This window comes from Sinohyriopsis cumingii, chromosome 3 (genome assembly GCF_028554795.1).
Source record: "Sinohyriopsis cumingii isolate HCF-2022 chromosome 3, ASM2855479v2, whole genome shotgun sequence".
Taxonomy (NCBI): Eukaryota; Metazoa; Mollusca; class Bivalvia; order Unionida; family Unionidae; genus Sinohyriopsis; species Sinohyriopsis cumingii.
This window is the reverse complement of record NC_142963.1, coordinates 60288159-60305300: the sequence shown is the minus strand read 5'-3', so window position 1 is coordinate 60305300 and position 17142 is coordinate 60288159. Positions and strand designations below refer to the sequence as shown.

The 17142-nt window shown below is 37.2% G+C and overlaps 1 protein-coding gene across 2 annotated transcripts in view; it reads left to right on the top strand.

Annotated features, from left to right (window-relative positions):
* The window catches only part of LOC149802944 (zinc phosphodiesterase ELAC protein 2-like), a 105357-nt gene that overhangs the window by 57446 nt on the left and 30769 nt on the right, over window positions 1-17142 (top strand). For both annotated transcript variants that reach the window (XR_016420111.1, XM_089952459.1), the window contains exons 11-14: window positions 669-843; window positions 5159-5386; window positions 12757-12875; window positions 17008-17098. Coding sequence is in view for 1 of the 2 variants with exons in the window: in XM_089952459.1 (XP_089808585.1) it covers window positions 669-843; window positions 5159-5386; window positions 12757-12875; window positions 17008-17098 (613 nt within the window). In the remaining variant the exon portion in view is untranslated. The remainder of the gene's footprint in view (window positions 1-668; window positions 844-5158; window positions 5387-12756; window positions 12876-17007; window positions 17099-17142) is intronic.

Here is a 17142-nt window from a genome sequence, read left to right as displayed (position 1 = left end):
TTCACCAGGGGACTTTTGATGATACCTAGTTGTTCCAAAATAAAAATGGTACCCCACATGCAGCCACTACGGCTGCCACAATGAACATACTGAAACATCTTGTCACTAAGTCTCCAGAATGGATGTTCATGTCAAAATGGGTTTTTCACAAAAAGTCTTCTTATAGTATCTAGTTTGTCCTAAATGAAAATGGCGTTGATCTTTCCTCCTGTATGGCTGCCATAACAGGTAATTTGAAAATCAAAGAAGAAATGGTCTTGTCTTGAATTGTGGAAATTCGTTTTGGATAGAGAGTGCCACTTTCTTGGAGGACTCGTTATTTTTATAACACACTCATAAGTTTAGAATTTTATGTCATTTCTGTTACTTTTTTCTCATAAAATTGTTAAGCTCATTTTTACACAATCATGATGTCAAGATTGTAATTTCATTATCATTGACGTTTTGCTACACTGTAGAGGAAAATTGTGTAATGCATCAGGACTGTTCCAGAATTGAGGGGTGGGGTATATTGGAATAAACGTTTTAAAAGAGTCTATCACCCATGAAATTTTAATTGGAAACGTCAAAACAGAACACTTAATTAGTCTGGATTCATCAACAGCATCATCTTCAATAGTCTGTTCATATTAGACTCAAAAACTTATATTTGCTATGTCTTTTTTTAGTTCTGGATTGCCCTGATATGAACTACTTAGATTCAGTAACGACTTCAGAACAATTCCAGAGGCTGTCTCCACAAGCCAACGGAGCAGGAGACAAGGATGAAACACCTGAGCTGATAATACACATGTCACCAGCTCGTGTATTTCTTAGTCCACAATACCAGCAGTTTATAAAGAGGTATATTTGTACTTTATTCATCAATTTCGATGGGAGGCTGAAAAATTTATCTTCACGTTTTCATATCCACAAACTTATTTTACACCATGAAGTCATAAAATCATGATTATTTTTTCCTTACATAAAATTTTAGTCTTATTCAGACTTTTGCAGTTCTTGTACACAAAAACAATTGCTTAAAATTACATTAATGCATTTTCCTAGAATTAATGTGATTATATGCATATTAATAGATTCACCCATTTACATACATGCAGACAGGTTGACAGACTATACCAGTGTCACAGTTCTTATTTGAAAGTGTGGATCTAACAAGGATTACCTACGAAAAGATTTTTTTATATATATATATCAGCTTTATATGACTAATGAAAGATACATGGTGGCTTACAAGTTTTCAAAAGGGAGTTGAAGTTTTATGAACTTTTCAAAAAACTATGAAAATACATCAACTACATCTTTTTTCATCTGTCCATTAACATTTCCTTTTCCACACAACTTCAGTAGCAAAATGTGTACCTTCAGCACTATGTGGATAGCCAGTGCTAAATAAATCTGATAGCCTGATGCCTGGGGCCCTTCTAATTTTAGTTAAGGCCCATCCTGTATTCAAAGTGAGGTGCCCATTGGGCTTGTCGGGAAAAGAAATAGTTTGCCTGAGGAAACTTTGATTGTGCGGATGAAATGAGTAAATGTACTTTCAAGATGTTGACATAGATCACATAACACGGCACAGTCTAAATCAGATTACCTGTCCTAGATGAATTTGATATCTGATTTTATCAATGAAAGCTTTGCTAAAAATACAAATTTTGTGCTCCCAAACCCCCCTGACACAGTCATGTTTCAAGAAAACACAATTTTCAATAATCTTTTTATAAAAAAAACAACAAAAATACTTTCAGTCTATACCCATTACATGTAGTATGTATAAACAGTAAGCTGTAATGAGTGGAACTGATATAAGACTATCCCATGGGCAGTTTAAATAGCGGCAATTAAATGAAAAGAGGTAAGGTATAAAATCAAAGTTTCACATTAACTGACTCACAATATCTAGTGAGATGTGTTGAAGGTTGCAGTGGGTACTAATTTGCATAGGTAGATTCAGGAAGTGGAACAACCTGTTATAGGTAAATTAAAGAGATGATGGATGCATGTACAAGACCAAAAGTTATTCCATATTATTGCCTTGAATAAGAATGTTTAAGCCAATATATATTATATTTTTGACAGTTTGTGAACAGCAGCAATGTTTCTTTGATGTTGGATTTTTCTGCATATATAGAATGCAAAGCATAATCATTTCAGTTATGGGAATAGTGTTCAAGTGTAATTCATTTTTATTAAATTTATATTTCAGTTGTAGCTATTGTAACATTGTGTGACAATATTGAAAATGGGGAAATTTTGGGCTGTGGAAATTATAGTCGGGCATGCCTGTAAACTTTTCAAAAGCCAGGTAGAGAGAATAATAAAGAAAATAGTGACAATGGAGAGGTTTTTATGCGGCATTTTTCTATGTGCCAGTTTCAATAAATATTGACTGATATTCCAGGTCCAATAAGGGTGAAATTCTCAAAGGACGCACCAGAGGCACCAGCAGAAACTTTTTTCAGGGTGGGGGACATGTAGTGGTCAGCCATGAAATTTCATGGATGTTGGCCAAAACATGTAAAGAAAATAGTGACAATGGAGAGGTTTTTATACGGCATTTTTCTAAGTGCCAGTTTCAATAAATATTGACTTATATTCCAGGTCCAGTAAGGGTGAAATTCTCAAAGAACACACCAGAGATACCAGCAGAAACTTTTTTCGGGGTGGGGGACATGTAGTGGTCAGCCATGAAATTTCATGGATGCTGGCCAAAACATGTTTCAAGGTGAAATTGGGGGAGGTGACTATTGCCCCACCCACTTTCCCCAATGTGCAAGCACCCATGGATGCACCATTTCTCCCTGTGTCACTCCTTATTTCCCCTAGGACAAACCTTCCTTGTCATATCCTGGTCAGCTGTGGCTAAACTGCATTAAAGCTAAAGGTTAGACTTAAGCACACAAGCATAAGGCCAGTGTACACAGTTAATCTTTATCATTCCAAGTATCCTGTGAAAAGGACTGCCCTTTCAATATACTTCAAAGAAAACATGTTCTACAATGTGTGTATATAAGCACCAGCAATTTTGATTGGCAAATAAATGATGCCCTATTTTGTTGTTACTTATGATGCCTAGGACTTCATTTTAACAGTTCAAAACTGTAGTCACAAATTACTGTGTATGTGACAACTGTTTTTCTCCCTTTTTATATCCCCACCTTATTTCCTTAGGTTTAAATCTTAAGGCATGTAACACTGTTTACTAAAAAAACTATTTATTCTGAATTAGTTCATGGTATATTTTGCTTTATTCCTTCTATTAACTTAAGCATGATAATTAAAGTTTACATATACAATGGTGGAATGCCAGATGTTTACTGGCTGTATTTCTTTGGCGGAAATGGAGAAATGCGATTTTATTTGCAGAGAAACAGCATTCACGGTGATCATTCATGGGATTGAACCTAATTGATGACAATTTTATTTTTATTTTTTTACTTTAGTACTGTTGTACGGATTTAAAAAATCTGAATTATATGTGAAAAATGTTTAATCTTAACATTCTGTTTACTGAAGAAAAACCCTTTGTAGTTTGATATTAATTATTTTATCACAACAGTACTCACAAGTGATAAAATAGAATATGGCATCTGTAGATTGCATACGATATATCTATTTATATATGGGGGTTTTTTCTGAGAAATTGACAGACATAATGTAATAATTGAGAATTCTCTACAAAAGTCTGGAGGTTTTTCTCCCTGGTTGACAGTGACTGATATGAAATGTCCAGGCTTGTGGAATTTCAGTCACGGCTTGAGTTTATTTAAGTCACCAGCCTGGGGTCTGTACCTAAAAAAAATTTCTTTGAGAACTGATAGCTTGTACTTTGGGTAAAGAAGCATATTGATTTAAGGGTCCATAGGCAAATGGTGTCGACTGACAGAAGATAAGTGGTTTCCACACAATAACAGTTCTACATTACATACTAGAACCAAACATTGCATGTTGTTTGTAATTGTGTTTGAGTAAAAGCATATTGATTTTGGGGTCCAATGGTCATCATGAATAAAAAAAGGAAACAATGTTTGAATGCAGTAGCATTAGTTTACATTGATGACCTTGACTAAACCTCATGGATAGCATTGTACTTTGAGTAGTAAGTAAGTGTATCAGTTTTGGGTTCATAAAGTCACAGGTCAGAATCCCAGCAACTGAAAGAAGACAAATGGTATTTGCACAATAGCATTAGTTCTACATCACAGACTTGGACCAAACGGTGTGGATAGCTTGCACTTGTGGTAAGGAAGAAGCCTACTGAGTTGGCTAGAAAAGATAAACGATCAAGATCATTGTGACTAAGGAGAAAATTGTGTCTGCACAAAAGTTTACGATCGCATACCTTCACCAAAGTTTGTAGATGAGTTGTACATTGGGTAAGAAAGAGGATTATTGATTGTGGGATCAAAAGGTCCAAGGTCAAGGTCACAGATTAAAAGAAGAAAAATTGTTTGTGCACAATAACTATAGTTCTTCATTACAGACCTAGGCTGAAGTTTGTGGATGGCTTACACATTGAGTAAAGTAAAAAGCCTATATATTTTGGGATGAAAGGTCAAGGTCACTGCCTAAAAGAAATTTAGTGGTTGGAGTTGCATAATAACTTTAGTTCTAGACCACATATTTTGACCAGATTTTGTGGAGGACTTGCATTTTAGATGTTGGAGAGGTCTGTTGATTTTGGAGTAAAAAGGTCAAGATCATTGTGATGCAGAAAAAGGAGGTTTGAGCAGAAACTTTTATTTTTGAGTAAGTTTCTTGAATAAATTTTTTTTATGGTTGGCACTTAGGATAATGAAGCAAGCTATTGATTCTGGGGTCTATTGGTAAGAAATTACAGTCATGGTAAGTTTAATAAGAAAATGCTACTTTCTGCACAGTAACTTTAGTTCAGACCTAGAACAAAGATCAATGTCGATAAGTTCCTTTTGATCAATAATCTCCAGAGTCATTGAAGCCCTACTAGTTTCTACATGGTAGGCTATTTTATACATGGGGTAGGTGTATAATGTATTGTTTATTGATGCTCTTGATCATAGTTAGTTATGGACTTTTTTCTTTAAGTTAAGGACACTTGGTAAGAACTTCCTTTAAGAAAAATATGCACAAGTCTGAATTTTTAACTCCATAATTTTCTCCCTATTTTGTTTCACTTTAGGTTTGAGGGTAAAACAGAGCATTTGATTTTGAACGAGACAATGCCAGAAATTTCCAGTGCCGGAATTTATCGTTACCAATGTTTTCTTAACTTGTTGCATCCAGCGATATTCCCTCTGTTACCATTTATGAATGAATCCCCAAAGATAGAAAAAGGATTATGTGAAGGCTTGGTGAAATCAACCATCACAGGCTTAAGATACAGATACAGGCATAAGCAGCTTTCGTGGTAAGTGTGGGGAAAGAATCTAAACTTTGGTAATGGAATTCATATCGGCATGATAGTTTATTTGTGTGTGTGCTGTGGGCCATCTTAATTCTTGTTTGCTGTCTAGAAGTTTCACTCGTGAGCCAAGCCTTCTGAAAAGGAGAACCAATCTAGATATCCATTAGTTCACTTGCACCATCTAGCAAGCGATAAGTGGTGATTGATGAGTTCTAATGTTAATGGGGTTTCTCCACTTAATGGTATATGCAACACATATGGTGCCACTCGGAAAGTGAGTACATATGTATGGAATTCAAAAGTGTTTGAAAAATATTTCAACTGTAAGTTTATTATGAAATCAGACCACAGTTGAGTATTTGAAAAATTCATTCTAAATTGAATCCAATGAACTTGACTGGTCCCAGTATATCTCAACCCAGTAGAGCAGTTCTGTTTACATAATTAGTAACCAGTCAGACATTTTCTGAAGAAAGAAATCATCGTATTTTTACATAAAAATGGACATCCATTGAAAAATTCTCAGTACAATGTAGTATAGTTTCTTTTGTAAAACTAATGTGCACATGCTATAATGTCACGTGATATCAGTTGGCATATGCATGACACCATTAGAAATCAATCAGTTGCACTCGTTTTATTTAGGCTATGCCAGTTTTGTATAATGGAGTGAGCACAGCCACATTAATGTGTGTGTCAGCCATCATCATCTCATTTGTATGCTGATGTAATGGTTCTCCATACAGTGGAGAAATTCATGAGGACTACAATGACAACATTGCTTACTTTTGCTCAAGGACATATTGCATTCTTTCCTTATGCAAAGGAAATGTATTGCTTTGTGTATAAAATTAATTTCTTCAGAGATTTAAAATATGTTTTTATAAGTTGTGAAGCTGAGTTGTAAACACAATCTGTTTTTTTATGTCTTTCTTCTGATTGTTGTGAAATCTGCATTTTCTGATAAAGTGTTGACCTGCAGTAAATGATGAAAATCTGGAAAGTCTTTCGTCAGCTGGACCACATTGCAGATAGTATGCTTATCATACGATCTTGCTCTTAGTACTGCAGTTATTCATGTATGCCACTACAAACCACCACTATTTCTACAGGTATTCAGACTGTTCTGGTGGCCTAATGGTTAGAACAGCTGCGGGAGGTCACAGGTTCGAACATTGGCCAAGTCATACTTAAGACTTATTTTTTTAAAAATGGTACTAATAGCTGCCTTGCTAGACACTCAGCATTAAGAGGTTAGTGGTTGGACTGGTCAATCTGGTTGTATATGTTGTAGGGTTTAAAGCCATTTTTCAGCACATGATAGGTTATACATGGCAGCCAGTATTAATGGTAGAGGAAGAACCCTGGAAAACCCCGGAATGAACCACCGACCTACAAGAAGCTACTGGTAAGCTTTCTCACATACCCACATTGGCTGAATCCATGACTCGAACCCATGCAGACAGAGGTGAGATGGCAGTGATCCGTAATGGAGAGCGCTTTAGACCACTCGGTCTGGTGTCAGGATGATGTGACTGGGTGGGACATGATGTCTGTGGCACTATGCCCCAGTGCTAGATATAACTATAAACTGCCACACTGCAGACATCATAGCAATATGACTCAAAAAATGAAAATTTGTTAAAGCTACATTAAAAATCCAAGTCACACACACACAGACACACACACACACACACACAAATAATCATTTTTGCCACTACAAACCACTACTATTTCTATTAGTACTACAATTATTCATGTATATCATTAAAAACCAATACTATTTCTGTTAGAACTGCACTTATTTATGTATGCCACTACAAATCACCACTATTTCTATTAGTACTACAATTATTCATGTATATCATTAAAAGCCAATACTATTTCTATTAGAACTACAATTGTTCATGTATATCATTAAAAGCCAATACTATTTCTGTTAGAACTGCACTTATTTATGTATGCCACTACAAATCACCACTATTTCTATTAGTACTACAATTATTCATGTATATCATTAAAAGCCAATACTATTTCTATTAGAACTACAATTATTCATGTATATCATTAAAAGCCAATACTATTTCTATTAGAACTACAATTGTTCATGTATATCATTAAAAGCCAATACTATTTCTGTTAGAACTGCACTTATTCGTGTATGCCACTACAAATCATCACTATTTCTATTAGTACTACAATTATTCATGTTTATCATTAAAAGCCAATACAATTTCTACAATACTGTCCTTTACTTCTGTTAATAATTATTAAGCTGTTGCTTCTGCCGCCACCATTAATCAGCATCACCACTGCTACCACTCTAAATACCAGTATAGTTAATTCATTACAATATAATTTGGATTCCCCCTTTGACATAACACCATCAGTCAACATCACAACTGTTACCACTCTAAATGCCAGTATAGCTAATTCATTGCACTATAATTTAGATTCCCCCTTTGACATAACACCACTAATCAACATCACAACTGTTACTACACTAAATGCCAGTATAGCTAATTCATTGCAATATAATTTGGATAATGTTATGATCAATATTTTAATATATAAACAATGGTTGTTGCAATTAAACTAGGAATCTTCCTTTTTTTTAATATTACGCTTGTGTATGGCAGGTGTTGTTATAGCAACATCGTTGTTACTTTCTACGCATTTCAATCTTTCAAAAGCAAAATCGTTTTTAGTGACATCCCTTGGTTGACATATGACCCTGACCTTTAATAACCACTGCTGTAACATGTTGTTGAGGTGAAATGTAATAATTTCCGAAGATTGGCTTCTAAAGCCTGCCATGTGCCTTCTTCGGCAAAAGGGATGAGTGTTGGAGTGCAGGAAGGTCTGTGCAATTACATTGTTTTAACTTCCAATGGTCGATTTTAAACAGTAGCTTGTCATTTTTTATCGGAAATCACAGGAATGGGTGGGTGGGAGTTTGTTATTATTAAGGCGTTGATATAGATAAGACTTAACATCAGATGATTTGGTAACAGGGAACCAAAAGTAGTCTGCAGAATTTATCGATGTGTAAAAAATTCCAGATCAGTATAATAATAATAATAGTGAGGACTTTGTATAGCACCTAATCTTTAGAAGCTCTAAGCGCTTTACAACATTAGACAACACCTATAACATAAAAAAACATATATAATGATATTACAGAAAACGAACACCATGAAATTAGAAAACATAAAAACATGCTGTAAATATTTCAATTAGGGAACGTTATTAGGTCTTTAGGTTTGTTCTTGCAGTAGAAATAAGTGTTTCAAGAGCACTCTTGAATGGGATCACTGTGTCTTTGTGTCTAAGTTCAGTGGGCAATTCATTCCACGTTGCTTTGCCCGGATGAGAGAGAAGTATTAATAACATCAGTTAGTGAAGGCAATACTGGATCAAAGCACTCAAGCAGCAGTGATGTTGGAACTGGATCAAGTTCACATGACTTTGGTGCACTCTTCATCATGATTGTACATACTAAATCCATAGATACAGGTTCAAATGCTGTTAATGGTTGCCACTGAAATTCTGTATCCCAATTGTATGGTGACGACGAGTCAGTTGAAATTGTGTTGTCAAGCTTATCTCAGATGGTTTGTACTTTGTCACGGAAGAAATTTGCATACAGGTCCAGAAGGTCGACTAGAGAGAAGGTAGTTGGAAGTGGTGTACATTTGTTCCTTGACATTAGCTTGTTATTAATCTTGAAGAGCTTTGCAGCTGGAACTTTCCATGATCTTAATACTGTAGTGGGCTGATTTTGCTACATTGACTATGTTTGTGATGTTCTCCTTAGCGGCTTCATAGATTTGCATATGATTAGTGAGTCTGGTGGAAAGCCAAAGTCTCTCCGCTTTACTTCAGTCTCTTTTAGCAGTGCAAAGCTGGTCCCTAACACTGCTATACCATGGAGAACACTTTTGAATTGATACTCTGCACTTGGTGGCTGGGGCATGTTTTATTGAGCCATGAACGCAGTCAGTTATCGAGTTGTTGTGCTGTAGGAGGTAGGAAAGTTAGTTGGTTTGCTTGGATGTCATGCATTAGTTTGGTTCTATTTATCATACGGAGGTTTCTCTTAGTAGCAAATAAAGGTGGAGGGCTAGGGACTGATACGTCAAGAAAGGCATATAATGCAGAGGTGATCTGATGCAAGTTCATGGGATACCAGGGAGGAACGTAGAATATTATCATCAGGTCTATGAAGAATCCAGTCTGACATGTGACCATGTTTATGGGTGGGTTGGTTAACTGACTGAGGTTGAAAACATTAATGGAATCTAGGAGTTTTGATGTGTTTGGGTTTCTGGGACAGTCAAAGTGAAAGTTGAAATCTCCAAAAATAATCAGGTTGCCAACTATCGAATTTCCATGCTCCAAGAGATTCAGAAATTGCTCCAAAAAGAGAGATTCAGTCAGCTTGTTTTTTCTACTAGGAGGAGGGCGGTATAGTCAGAAAAAATGGACTGGCCTTTGTTCCAATGTAAGTGTGGTTTGGACTAGTTCAAACGATGTGTGGTAGAAATTGAAAGTTGTGGTGTGGTTAAGACGTTTGATCATAGAGTTCTTTGTAATGACAGCAATTCCACCTCCACGGTGGAGGGGAACGATTTTGATGGAGTAACCGGTGTGTGTTAGATCTGTGTACTTGGGCTCATTGCCTGATATTTTTAGCCATGTTTCTGTCAGGAAAAAGACATCAATATTCTGATTGTTGATAAAATGAACTATTTCTGTGTGCTTTTCTGGTAGTCCTACTGATTGGGCATTCAATAATGCAATACGCAGAGGTATCTTTTAGATAGTTGACACAAAGGTTGATGATTTAATAGGGATTTGAATTTGGTTATCTAAATTAACGGTCAAATTTTTAAATTGTTGAGCCAGAAAGGGGATAAAGGAGATAACTGGAATTCTTTGTCCTGTTCTATGCCAGCCAGCTTTGTAACAATGTTATTTTTTTGCTGCTGTTTACATTTAAGTAATGATGAATATAGTCCCAGTTCATTTAGTGTAGAACACAATGTAGTGTGGAGAGCCAAGGAGTAGTCATTTAAAGCAATTAATGAGGGTCCATCGTAGCATAAACAGGTTGACTGGCGAGTATCACATGATGGTGGTTTGTTCAACAACAAAGGAAGTTGTTGCAGTGGAGCGAGACAGCTGAGAAAAAGTCTAACTGGTCTTGTTTCCAAAACAAGGAGATGAAGAAACACATACGTACTGAACAGCCAATGCATGATGAACACAATAATGTAGACGAAGACAGGCAACAAGCACATATATCATGAAAAACGGCACAAAAAACTGAACAGCTGCTTCAAAGCCAGTTAAGCGATAGTGGCCATCTTGTATCACATGACCATTTGCATCCAATCAAAGCGTAGAAGACACATTCAGTTTATAATAATTGGAATTATCATTGATTATGCCATATGTACATCTTGGGGCTTGTAAATAATGATATTCTAAAGGAGTATGGCTGTATGAGGATTCAAATAAAGTGAATAATTGCTATTTAAAGGTATGTAGACTCCAGTTCTAAAAAATGTCACCCATTTCTATAATAATCAATGTAGAATGCACACATGACCTGTATGACTTTTACTATAGACCTTTATATGTCCTACCCTACTCACTAGACCCTTAGTGACCAATGCAGTTGGAAGTATAAATAAAATGTGCTGATTGTAAATTTTCCATATTAATACCTATACAGTGAATATTATATGTTACCCACAGCAGGTCAACTGTATATATTGTACATGTGAATGAATACAGGAATTAGATAAGTGAACTTCATTCTGCATTTCTTGTGAGGCCCCAGCAGTAGGTTAATAAAAGTAATTATTGATGCAGTCACTCCAAGGTAACTCAGTAATATCTGGCTTCTAGACTAAGATAAGAGGTTTTGATTTGAAAATATTGATACAAAAATATCACTAATCTGTTTATTATCATCTTGTTAGTTTTAGTTGGAAATGCAAAAGAATGTTCTTTTTTTTTTAAATTCTTTTTATGTCTTTTAGTCCCGATTGTAATAGGTAGGTGGATAGGTAGGTATGTGAGTCTGGGGGTGGGTGGATAGGTTGATAAGTAGGTTGTTGTTGTTGTTATAAGGTTTGAGCCATTTTTCAGCACACCATAGGCTATACATGGCGGCCAGTATTATTGGTGGAGGAAGAACCCGGAAAATCCCCGGAAAGAACCACTGATCCTCGAGAAGCTACTGGCAAGCTTTCTCGCATACCCACATTGGCCGATTCCAAGACTCGAACCCACACAGACAGAGGTGAGAGGGCAGTGATCCATAATGGAGAGTGCTTTAGACCACTCAGCCACTCAGGGCCCCTTGATAAGTAGGTATGTGAGTGAGTGGGTTTATGGATTGGTAGGTATATGGGTGGGTGGATAGATAGATAAGTCAGTGAGTAGGTGGGTGGGTAGATAGGTATATAGGTATGTGTGTGAGTGGGGCTGTGGGTGGATAGGTAGGTATGTGGATAGGTTGATTGGTAGTTATGTGAATGGGTGGATAGGTAGATAGGTAGGTTTGTGAATGGGTGGGAGGGTTGATTGCTTGGTAGGTAATTATGTGTGATGTGTGTGTGTGTGTGATTTGTATTTTTAACATAGCTTTAAAAAAAATTCGGTCTTGTCGCTACAATGTATGTAGTGTGGCAGTTAATAGTGATGTCTAGCACTGGGGCATCATGCCACATACATCTAGCATGATGTCCCACCCAGTCACATTATCCTGACACCAGGCCAATCAATCCTAACACTAACCTTTTAATGCAGAGCACCAAGCGAGGCAACTGTTAGTGCCATTTTTGTAAGTCTTTGGTATGACTTGGCCAGGTATCGATCCCATGACCTCCTGCATCCATGGCGGATGCTCTATCCACTAGGCCACCGGAGCGGTTAGGTAATTGTGTGAGTGGTTGGGTTTGTAGATAGGTATATGAGTGGGTGGATAGGTAGATAAGTAGGTATGCAAGAGGGTGGGTGGATAGTTAGATACATATGGGAGTGGATGGGTATATAGGTAGGTGGTTTCACAATATGTCAGCATGATACTGGCTTTATAGTACCAATTAAAAGTTCAACTTTTAAATTTTAAATGATTTAAAGTTCAGGTCTAAAGGTAAAAGAGTGCAAAATATCTTTTGTTGGAAGAGTGGCCAAGATCACTCTAGCTGGAATTTATTTTCTGCATGATAATGTTTACATTGGCTTCTGGAGACAAGTTATTGCTGGGGGAAACCATCATTTAACCCTCATTGACATTCTTTGCCAGGCTTGCATTATGAATGTTCATTAACAAGCAGAATTTATTTATATTGTGATAGGGATCAATGCATAGAAGTCGACAGGGAGGCCTTTGTCCAAGAAGCCCTTGAGATGCCCAATGTAAATGAGGAGCTGCAAAAACTAAGATCCATCTTTATGGATGATTACACAAATAAAGGTGAGAAAAACAAAAAAACTTTGTAAATTTAACTAGAATTATGGGTTCATGTTTCTTAACTTGTTACCACAGGTTATGTGATTGACTTTTTTTAAATGATTAATACATTAAGAATTAAATAATACCAAAGAATTAAATAAAGTAGAACTTTTATTATCCAAACAGTTATCCCTTGAATACTGTGAATTACCTGGAGGATGGAATATTTATCTTAAACTGGGGACCTATGGTACCAGTCTTAGTGGACTTTGTACTTGCAATAAATCTTGAATTTAAAAGACCTGATGAACAATGATCTGTTAGTGGAAACAACAGGACTCTTTCCCCAATCAGCAAATTTAAATACAGATAAAATTGCAATTAATAGCAGTGATACACTATCAGCTACTGTTGCATTGCTATCCTTTTTAGTATGCCAAGTCCACAGTCTGGACTAAATAGTTTCTCCTGCAGTTAATTGGAGGACTACAATTTAAAAGAACGTTATCCGAGACTGATTCCTTAGTCAGAGATAACATGTGGAATGTGATCCTCATTTTCCTTGGACTTTGTGCAGGTAAAATAGGTACCAAATTGCTCATTGAAATTTGTCTAACATTGCCATTTTGCTTAGTGGGCAGAGCTTCCTCTGTTCTTTGTTCCCTGTTTTAGTAAGCAGTGTTTGGATAAAAATTACCTACCCTTTTTTGGTTCCCATATTTTATAAAATAATTTCTCTTTCAACGATTAATATGTCACATTGTGTAGGTAAGTGCAGGTACAAGAAGGTCTCTTTTGATACACAAACCACCTACCTATGTGTATGCATGGACGAATGTCTGATATCTTATCTATTAACAGATCAAGTGGTGTATGTTGTAGAAAGTCACTGCATCTATAAAACAGGGAGGAATGGTCCAGCTTCCAATCTTTATCACAAGACAATCCTCTCTGTTCCTAGGAGAGGTCTGGATCCCTTCCTGGTTTGCATATGTCAGCTCCCCCTGTGGGGAAGAAACAAGGTGCAATTTTCATGATTCAGAGATTGCAGAAAAGACAATGATCCCTGACACTCAGTCCAATACCATCAGTGCCAGTGAAAGATATATCCTTGGCTGCTCCCATAGAACATGGAATAACATGTCTGAGAGTATGTTGCACCTCTCAGCATGGATTAGCAGCACTCTCTTAAGGTTGACATATATAAGTGAGTCATACCTTCCTCGATGACAAGAAAGAGAAGTGATCCCAATCTGATCAATCCATGGTGAGTCCATCTGTCAGATCTTTGCTGCTTACCACTCGCCAGGTGCTAGGCGCTGGTCTGCATTCTACTACAAGTCGCTAGGTTCTGAGGGCAAACCACAAGTCTCCAGCCATTCCCTTCTGAGCAGACTTTGATTATCTGTCTGAGGGCAGGGATCAGGCTGGGTAGATACACTTCCACCCCACCCTGTGTTGTTTGTTATTGTTTTGGGATTAACACCATTTCTCAGCACAGGATAGGCTATATGTGATGGCCAGTATCACTGGTGGAGGAAGAAACTGGGAAAATCCCGAGCCACCAAACAACAGGAAGAAACTGACAAATTTTCTCACATACCCGCATTGGCTGAGACTGAGACATGAACCTACACAGACATAGGTGAGATGGTAGTGATCAGTAAAGGTGAGTACTTTAGTCCACTGGGCCACCCTGGGCCCCATCCACCCTGTGTTAGTGTTACTGCCCAATTCCTATAGGCATAGGGAATCAGGTGTGCTCATTTGATTGGAAAAGAAGATTGGATTGGCATCCCCCTTTCACTATGTTCCTGATTAATACTTACAGGATTTGCCTCTCCTGTTCTGGAGAAAGTTTTCTTTCCTCCTATGGTGTCATGGACATATCAGTATTTGTTTTCAAGGTATGGTGGGCATGACAAGCTGGGGACATGCTCATTCAAGTCCAGCCTGGTCTGGCAAAAAGAGAAGGGATTGGCGATCTGATCACTTTCCATGCCATTCTCTTTTTGGTTACCTCCTTCAGTCTCTTGAAGAATGAATGATTGTCTCCTGTGATACATCAATACTTGCTGGAGGCTTTGGCATTAATATTGAGGGAGCTCAAATCCCAGCCAAGTCATACCAAAGACATAAAAATTATCCTAATAGCTGCCTTGCTAGGCACTCAGCACTAAGACGTTAGTGTTAGGACTGGTCTGCCTGGAGTCAGGATAATATATGTCTGTGGCATGCTGCCCCAGTGCAGGATATCACTATGAACTGCCACACTGCAGACATTGTAGTGATATGACTGAAATAATGTTAAAAGCTACATTAAAATAGAAAGCCAAATCCAAGTTAATATTGAGGTTTGTGCTCTCTATATCAGTGGTGCTCATGGCAGAGCTTCACTGCCACAGGGATACTGTCTTGGAGATGCTTAAGGTTTTTGCTGGACCATAGCAGAAATCTTTTGAGGGCTGCATTCTTCAGGTGGAGTCATTCTTTGGAGGTATCATCTCCTCTGTAGCCTCACAGGGTTCGAATGAATAGCACCACTGGTCACTGACCACAACTCTGTGACCATCAAAACCTGCAGTGGATGCACACACACCCTGACCAACCACAGGGACCTCCTTGCGAGTTCATCTCGACAGACATACAAGTCAGCCCCAGTTCAGTCTCCCTTCTTTTGCTGGATGGGATGGTCAGTAGGCCCACTAAGGTAGACTTCATAGTACTCCTCCTTCCCTAAGGAGGGAAGCAGTCAGCCCTTTGAAGTTGTACCTTCCTGCAACATCCTTCTCTTCCCAGCACCCCAGTAGGTGCTTGGCTGGTCCTCATTTCAGAAGTTTGGTCAGACATCATGGTTTATGTGTGGATCTGTTCCATTTTAAAGAAAGGGTTCTGACCTTGCTTCCAGGAACACATTTTCTTTAGCAAATCCAAACTGGTTCATCTAAGGGAAATTGTACACACTGTTCTACATAAGGAAGCAGTTTTCCTGTGTTGAATAAAGGTGGAAAATATTAGCTCATTATCAATCCTTCTGCATTAGACAAATTTCTGCATGGAGAATGCACAGCATGTGACCAAGTAATCTTACCATCTTACAGTAGACAACATTCTGCTGTAAAGTTAATGCATTGTTTTTGGAAGTGGGGGCATCAGCCTCCCTTCTAACTGGTGTATTCATCAGTGCAGCAGTAGCATGTAATGTCTTACTGCTTTTGAATTTATTTTCTTTTGATGGGGTGTAATAGTGATATAATACTTACTTGCTACTGTTGCAAAGATTCCCTTCTTTAGTCTTAGTCCAAGTAAAAAAAAGTAGGTATCAGATTCAAATCATGTTTTTTATTTATTTTGGGCCTAATATTATTAACTGGAGGGAATATTTAACTTGGACTGGGGACCTGACATCCTAGAAATAGTAAGCGATGGCAGTATCTTTACTCCCATCCCCTGCCAATACATTTGTGAATGTTCTGATGGTGTTTTTTTGTCACTTGCCTAGTGTATTATTAATGGGAAATAATGCCAGCCCTCCAAAGTCATGTCATATTCAACCAGTGTTTTTTTAAGAAATTAATCTTTTTCACAAATATTTGAGTACGGTCTCTGTGTGATATTCTCATTCACAGTCTAGTTTTGTCAATGTTACCCAGAATTCTTTTAAAGCAAAATGTCAGATCAACCTGCAAGTTGATATAAATGTTTGTATGAAATTCTTACACATTATTTTGATCTAACACATCACCCTTAAGAATAACTATTGAGTGAAAGACTCTGTAATAAAAATAAATGCCACATTTCAAAATAAATAATTTTTTAATGCTTTGTGTATTGAGATCAAGTTCAGTTGACTGTATTTCATCAATAATGCATAGATTTTCTTCAGCAATACATGCTGGTAACAAAGATACTAAATTTCTTTTACTCAGATTTATGTATTCTGGTTGTATTTATTACTGTATATACATGCAAAGACATACTGTGTGATGGCAGATCAGGGTTGATTTTTTATAATTGGACTAAATTTATAAGATATGTTACAGGGATCAATGTTGTTTTAAAGTTGAACTCAACTTGTAAGCAAGTATAAATAGTACCTTTAGTAGTTGTCAAATATAGGACAGGTTTTGCTGATATTAATAATTCTTAACAGGTGAGAAGTATCCAGAGACAGTATTTCTCGGAACAGGATCATCGGTTCCCAGCAAGACCAGAAATGTCAGTGGCATCCTCCTCAACATCAGGTGAATATATTATGTTTGTGAACTACAAGAATTTATTTTGTTTA